Below are 7,476 nucleotides of genomic sequence, written 5' to 3' on the forward strand. Positions count from 1 at the left end.
ACCCTAATAAAAAAGACATTAATGATCATTGATGAATGTTCCTTTTATTAATATTGTTGGTCACAAAACTCAACTTTTTATTTCAGATTTCCAAAGGACGAGGAATAGGGGATATTACTGCAATGTTCTGCCACCAGAGTGCAGCACTAGCTTTTTTAGTGCACCGTATAGTAACTTATTCATACTGTACCTTTAACAGGTTTTTGACAAGTTTTCAGGGGACCTACCGGAAAACTCGAATCCGAAATTTCATTATCTAGCTGCCTCTTTATCGCTCGAATACGCAAGAGTGACAGAGATGTTAGATAACGAAAGTTCGATTTTCTTGTTTCGCGATAGACCCTCAGATTGTGATAGTGGCGCCACCTACGCCGAGTTTCGCGTAATATTCCCTATTATTAAATAAAAAAATATATATTACACGAACGTTTTTTTTTCATTTCCTATTTGGTACAGTCAGCTGCAGAGAAAAGGTACCCCACGTCCATACTAATTTACAGAACTTTGTATGCAGGGGGGGTGCCTTTTCTCTGCAGCTGACTGTACATGACTAAAAACTATACTTAGTCTTTTAGCATTAGAAAAAACGGTAAACCATTTCCACGTGTCTTTTTATTGACAAGTTTTTTTATAAATATAGCAATATTTTACTTATGAAAGCAAAAGTATGTAAATGATCGTATATTATATTTGTTGTGACTTATTTTCAAAGTGTTTTTTGATAAAACGACACGTTAAGATCGCTCGCCTTCTTTCTAATGATAAAAAAACGAGAGGTATAGTTAGACGGTTCTGAGTGGTAGACTGCAAATGAGATAAAAGCTATATTAGGTACATGCATTAATCCTCATATCAGGCGGCTCTTTGATTCCAAGGATTGCATAATTTTTATACTTTTTAATGATTTTTAGAATATGAAAATTATAAAAAGTATACAAGTTATGCAATCCTTGTATTCCACGCATTTCATTTCAACAAGCCGCCTGCTACAGATTTCTTGAAATTGCCGCGTTTTTTCAGGTTCAACTTTCATTAGCCAGACTATTATCAATTTGCCAATTTCGTGATTATTCTTTTACACGGCACATAAACTTATGCATAATTTATCGATATAAAAAGTCGACACAGTCACATCCCTAGCAAATTATCAAACTTATGACACCGTACGTAAATGAGAAATAACAAGCATATATGCATCTCTTTTCGGCACATTATCTAATTCGTAAGGAAGTAAAGTAAGGGTATACATATTTGCGAAGCATTTTTGCTCGACTTCTATGCTTTAGTCATTATTCTGAGATTTTTACGACGTATTTCCATGTGTGATGTTTGTGTGCATGAAAATGAGAATGTGTTACTTTATTATCAAAATGTGCGTGTGTAATGACACAGATCTTATTTTCATTTGTGAGTTAATCTTTTGTATGTGTTATTTCCTCACCCCCCGCAAAAATCGGCAGAAATTTTTGTACGTTATGGCTAGTCCAGTTATGTATGGTCTAAGCTATAGTTGGTCAAGCAAATCTTGTCAGTAAATAAGAACAAAAAAACTATACTCATCCTTTTCTTTTGGGTGCTAGTACTAGTGTAAGACAAAGATAGTATGAATTTCTCTGTCTATGTTTGAAATGAGACAGTCCTATGACAAACTATATGCACTCTTTGACTACCACTGACGTACTGGCCAGTGAACAAGAACAATATTTCAAAATATTCAAAATTCATCTGAGTCTATTGGATTCTATCAAGATTCTATTCTGAATTTCGATTGTCACTTTTTTTTCATTTCACCGTGAGATATAGTATTTAGGTGTCTAAATAAAATTATTTGTTGTTATTAAATTGAATGGATCTAAATTATGAGTAACGAAATGGATATATTACCGGAAAAGACAGCAAAAGCCACGTGCACTGAGTTAAGTGGCGTTAATTTGAAACTCGAGTTGGAAGACTTGGAGCAGCTTATAACTCCAATCGGCCAGGCGGTGGTGCAATGTTTGCGAGGCTGCGGGAACAGCGCAAAACTTGGCGACATAGTAAAGCGCTTGAGGAGGTCTCGGTACGACGATGATAGAAATCGTAAGCTGTACGGTAGAGAAGATACGTTAAAATTGTTTGAGAAAAAACCTGTTCATTCTCCGAGATCGGCGTCCGGCGAGCCAGAAGATAAATGCCGACGGCGGCGGCGTCGCCGGCGTCGTCGCCGCCGCGCCTGTCGCTGTCGCCGTCGCCGTCGCCGCCGCAGCCGCAGGCGACGTCGCTGCTGATATCAGATTGCACCGTGGCGTAACCATTCTGCCCCGTGATGTTTTGGAATCGTATTAAATTGTATTGTACTGTGTTGTTGGTGTAGGTTTATAAGTTTGATAATTATATTAACATTAATATAAATAAATGGAATATTTTCTTATTTATTGCTTGGGTAGTTTGCCGCATGACGGCGTACTGAGTTCATACGTTTTCATTTTTCATAGGAATTTACAGTGGCGCTTCTCTCAATTCTTCTCATCTCAATTGGTAGGTATGTAGGATCCATTCTCAATTTTTTTTCATTTAACCTTTCGTATGTGCGTGACGATTAGCGTGCAATATATTTAAATAATAAGATAAAAATGCGGACTAAAAATTTTGCTCAGAATTTATCATACACAAGTGACAGGTAAAGACAGTCACTTGGGTGTGCAGCTCGTGTGCGGTGACGTACTCGTAAGCGTAGCCGTGTGCCGCGCCCCTGTCACTGTCACACCGGGTTACGCACAAGTACACGCATAGGTACATCTAAAGGTAGACGTCCACAGGCCCGCATCGCACGCAACAATCCGCACCGTGGATCAGTGGTGAGTATCAGGATGGCGGGTGTACATCAACAATTGGAGCTGCGGTATACGTCAGGAGTTAGTGCTAGCAATGTGCCAAATGTGCGCCGAAATTGGAGCAATGTGCTCTTTAAAACTCCAGATATTTAAGATATAAATGACGTCCACCAACCTGACGTCAGGTTGGTTCGGTAGGTGAAATGGCAGTCACTAGTGCCTGTGCTAGTTCATAGGATTAGGTTGGCGAGCCGACACCGGGGCTCCCCTTAGTGAGCTGTGGCAAAAAGCCGGAACAAAAGGATTCAAGTATCATGACCTTTAGAATTAGTGTCGTACTATAATTATACCACAGTGTTGTCAGCATAGCAACATCCTTAAAATAGCACCGGCACGCCCTCAAATCCTACGACGCTTCTCTTTCCGCATAGACTCTACCCAATACCATACCATATTGAATACATACTTCCTATAAGTTTTCATTATAATATGGTTTTAGTTAGACTCCAACCCGTTACGCGGTAACACAGAATAATAAAACTATAACGCTAAGTTTTGTCTATCGTTTATTATGTAATTACAAACCTTAAATATTCTTCTTCTTTGGTCGTCACACTCTTGTCGGACCGGTAGAAAATCATTCTACCTACGTTTAATTTCTGAACATACAACATACAATTAAGTCGACAAGGTACAGTACTAAGTATTTTTCACCACACCAGCTGGTAAAGGCTCTCCTGATTGTTCAAAAACTGATGAGAAAGTTGCATTTTCACATGTGGGGCAAAGTAATCAGATGCAAATTTTTAGTTGTTTCCTTATCCTGGTAGAATTAGAATTGACTTTTAAAAGGATGATTTTGAATGATAAATATTTAATGACATTCATTTGAATTTGATTTGGTCTGATTTTGTTGATATTTTCTTCGGGTTGGTGTGGTGAAAATGTTGTTTCACTCGGGGATAAATTTGTTTAACCCACGTGCTTTGAAACCCTCGCAACGCTGAAGATTCCACTTTTCGAATTAAATTTTGGAATCTTTCGCTTGCTCGGGGTATATTAGCACGAGCGGTTAAACAACAGCTGACCCCTTGTAAAACAAATAACTTGAGTCTTATAAAAGACCGATTTACTTACTGTACCTACATTTAGTTATCTGATATATCTTCCGAGTCCTCTTCTCTAATTTTTATTTTATTCTTAGTGGATCGCCTGCTCACGTATCCAGAGTCATTTTTCTCTTTTTCGACACCTTTGCCTTCGATTTTCGCCCTGGCCTTGACGTGGTACTTGTTTCTTGGATGTGTTGGTTTGTGTTCTTCTACTTTCTTGGTTTGGTGGTGGTGATGGTGGGAGGGGGCTGTGGTCATTTTGCCGTCGTAGTCCGGGAGGTCTCGCTTTAGGGCGCTCTTGAACGTCTGGCCTCGACTTGGCTCGTATAGCGCGAACGTGATGCGATCGTGATGGATCTATACAAAATGAGGAATGTTTTAATAACAGGAATGAGCAAATGTATGATACTAAAAAGTGTAAAAGGTTTACGACCTCAGTGGCGAACGTCCGTTTACAGAATTAGCGAATAAGGCGAATAGTAGCGTTCAGCGGGGCCGTTAGCGTCAAAATAGGCTCGGCAGCTTCAAGAGCGTGCACTCAGGCCGCTCGCATCGCAACGCCGTGCGCCCCGCTCGACCTTTGGCTCGTAAACTTAAGCATGGAATGGAGGATGGCAAATGTATTACGTAGGTAGGTATAGCCTGTCCGTTTTTCTATTTCGCCATAGTCTTACTATATATACTATAGCATACCAACGCGAAACGCAATAGCGGTTTGTACAGTCAGCATGAATATCTATATAACAGCTTTATTTCTTAGAAAAATGTTTTAAAGTGACAGATACTTTGGGCCCGTTATTATTGATGCTGATTGTACTGATCTTTGCTCTCAATACTTGCCCTGTACTCGACGTTGACGATACATTCGTCCTCGTCCTCGCACACGAGTGAGTTGACGTCGGCGGGCTTCGGCACGCCGGTGGGGCGCGCGCCGACGCGCACAAAACGCCACAGCGACCGGATCCGCGGCCCGCACGCTCGGACGATGTCTTTCACCTGTCATAAACAATTTGTTTAGTCCATACTATTGATTACACGTACCAGATATGAGTTTATACAGGGAGTGTAACACCTTACATACAATTATATACATTACAACTGGCGGGTGCACGCGCGTGTCTATAACGCAGAGTAGTGCTGCATGCGTGTATATTTGCAGGTGTATCGTGGTCACGCTCAAGGCTCGGAACCGGTTTTTTTAGTAACGACTTCGTATTATTAGATTGTCCCATAAAAAAAAAAAACCTAAGAACGTAATAATACCGGTATTTTTTGTACTTATGTAGAAAAAACCGGTTCCGAGCCATGGTCACGCTAATAGGATAATTTAGCGTCTTAAAATTCAGAAAGCACATTTTAGACACGTTACCGCGTGTCGCTCACGGACTGCACGCGCACTGATCTGCGTTCACCATATCTGAATGCTGTGTAAGGTCAAGCAGTAGAGTAGTTTGGTAGTACCTTGATTTGTTCGCCACCATCACATCCGATGGAGTTATGCGGCTCCACGCCGAATGGGTTGATGCAGGCACGGTCGTCGGGCAGCAGAGAATCGATCTCAAACGCGCATCGGGGCAGCGAGTCGGTACGTTCCTGTTGTTTTGAAATTAATTGAAATATTTCGCAATAAGTACAGTCAAGTGTAAAAATATTGGTGCACTCATCATACTCAAAAATATGTCCCATAGCTCTTGTCGGCGAATTTTTACACTTGACTGTACATACTCGTATGTAAAATATACTCAACTCTTATAAATTGTCTTTCCTATCCATTTCTTAACTATCTACATTTTTATATTACGCGAAACTGCGTAGAGGGCGCCATTACCACAGTCTGAGGGTCTATCGCGAAACAAGAAAATCGAAATTTCGTTTTCTAACATCTCTGTCACTTGCATATACGAGCGATAAAGATGCAGATAGCGAAATTTCGGACTCGTGTTTCCCGGTAGGTCGCCTGTAAACAAGCCGCCTTGATGGATCAATGTCATATTTTATTATCTCTGAAAACTTGTCAAAAACCTGTTAAACGTATAGTATGTATAAGTTACTCTATGGTTTTCTAAAAAAGCTAGTGCTGCACTCTGGTGGCAGAACATTGGAGTAATATCCCCTATTACTGTAACCCATAGGTACATTGTCTGCCAAAACTTGGAGAGTCGACGGTAACTTAGCGTAGATAAACTCATTCTCTCCTAATCTTTGTTGGAGATCTATCATATATCATATTGTTTTGTAGGTACACGGTACATTCCATCCTATGCCTTCTAATTTATTCTCCCAGAGTTAGAGTAATTTTTACAGAACCTTACAATAATTATCAATGGTTTCTTAGGTTTCTACAATTTACAATACCGAGGTAGACAGCGGGCATCCCTAACTACTTAATCATGAGTCCCAAAGTTGACCACAAGTGAGAGTATAAATAGCACTAAAGTTAACTTACCCAACCAATTTCGTCACAATGCTTAGGCTCTTTATAGCAGATGTAATAAATGACGTGTTTGGAGCCATCGTTACGACTCTCCGTCGACCAAGTGTACCAAGTCTGTTCGAACATGAACATGCTGTTTATATTGATCTGCTTGTAGATTAAAGAGAAAAGCACAGCGTTTGGATGGAGAGGTGTGACCGCCTTATCAGTGGTGGGTTTCACTTCTCTTCTGTCCTCGTACTCTTTCTCCCGTCTGTTGTGTTTAGAGTGTTTCTTAATGTAGGGAAGCATGGTGGTGTGTCTCTTTTCCCAGTTGTCTGTTGTAGCGTATTCCTCCTCGATTCGTGAGTCGTCTTGGGAATCGGAATGCATGACCACCTTAACTTTGACGCTAGCAGCGATATGCAGCACATAGGCGAGGACAAGGTAACTCGACCACCACATTTTCTAACGTACTAATTGGTTCTGCTCGTACTTTCAAACGCTTTGAAACTATATTTTGTAATTGGGAAGGAAGTTGTTCTTTCATGGGTTGATAAGAGTAATGTTTGTAAATAAAGGAAACGGTGAGCGGATTTCAGAGCAAAAGGAAATCTTGTTACTTCTTGTGTTTTTTAGCCAACGCACTGTCCTAATGTGGTTTTTTCCTTTCGATTATTAATAATGGTCCTAAATTTGAATAAGCTATTGTTACTGTAGCACCTATTTGGCTTATTTTCTTTTGTAGACAGTTCTTCTTTCGCCAATAAAAGGGATCTTATTGTCGCTTGTCAGTAAGGCGCTATTTCCATATAGCTTCAATTAGAAACCAACCTTATCAACAAGCGACAATGTGGTACCTTTTAGTTGAAAACGTCACATATAAGTAGGTAGTTACGCTACCTATACCTGCTCATGTGGGTAGGTATGTACATATACTAGATGCCTTGTTGTTTAAATAATCATACCGGTGTATCCATATTGATCAGCTAGATATTATTTTGTTATTTATTATTGAGCTTATTCAGGCTCCGTGTAGGTACACAGTATTAGGTACAGGTAGTATGTAGGTACATAGCATAGTTTATTAGTTATTAATTATTTTGTGGGTACTTTTTGTGGGAAACATTATATTATT

The 7,476-nt window shown here is 40.0% G+C and overlaps 1 protein-coding gene across 1 annotated transcript; it reads right to left on the bottom strand.

Annotated features, from left to right (window-relative positions):
- Positions 1 to 3,919: 3,919 nt before the first annotated feature.
- LOC134753833 (uncharacterized) lies at positions 3,920 to 6,856 on the bottom strand. The gene is made up of 4 exons (XM_063689774.1): positions 6,372 to 6,856; positions 5,387 to 5,518; positions 4,766 to 4,921; positions 3,920 to 4,282 (listed from the first exon to the last, which is right to left on the bottom strand). Exons 1-4 carry the CDS (start codon positions 6,801 to 6,803, stop codon positions 3,962 to 3,964), a joined length of 1,041 nt encoding a protein of 346 aa, XP_063545844.1. The 5' UTR covers positions 6,804 to 6,856; the 3' UTR covers positions 3,920 to 3,961.
- Positions 6,857 to 7,476: the final 620 nt, after the last annotated feature.

The sequence above is a fragment of the Cydia strobilella genome, chromosome Z, assembly GCF_947568885.1.
Source record: "Cydia strobilella chromosome Z, ilCydStro3.1, whole genome shotgun sequence".
Lineage (NCBI taxonomy): Eukaryota > Metazoa > Arthropoda > Insecta > Lepidoptera > Tortricidae > Cydia > Cydia strobilella.

What these genes read in the sequence shown, in the direction of transcription:
- LOC134753833 (XM_063689774.1), bottom strand. Translation starts at nt 6,803, where the DNA reads ATGTGGTGGTCGAGTTACCTTGTCCTCGCCTATGTGCTGCATATCGCT. An exon ending in ATGGTGGCGAACAAATCAAG is followed by an intron (nt 4,922 to 5,386) that starts GTACTACCAAAC and finishes TGTTTATGACAG; the next exon opens with GTGAAAGACATCGTCCGAGC. An exon ending in TCGTCAACGTCGAGTACAGG is followed by an intron (nt 4,283 to 4,765) that starts GCAAGTATTGAG and finishes CATTTTGTATAG; the next exon opens with ATCCATCACGATCGCATCAC.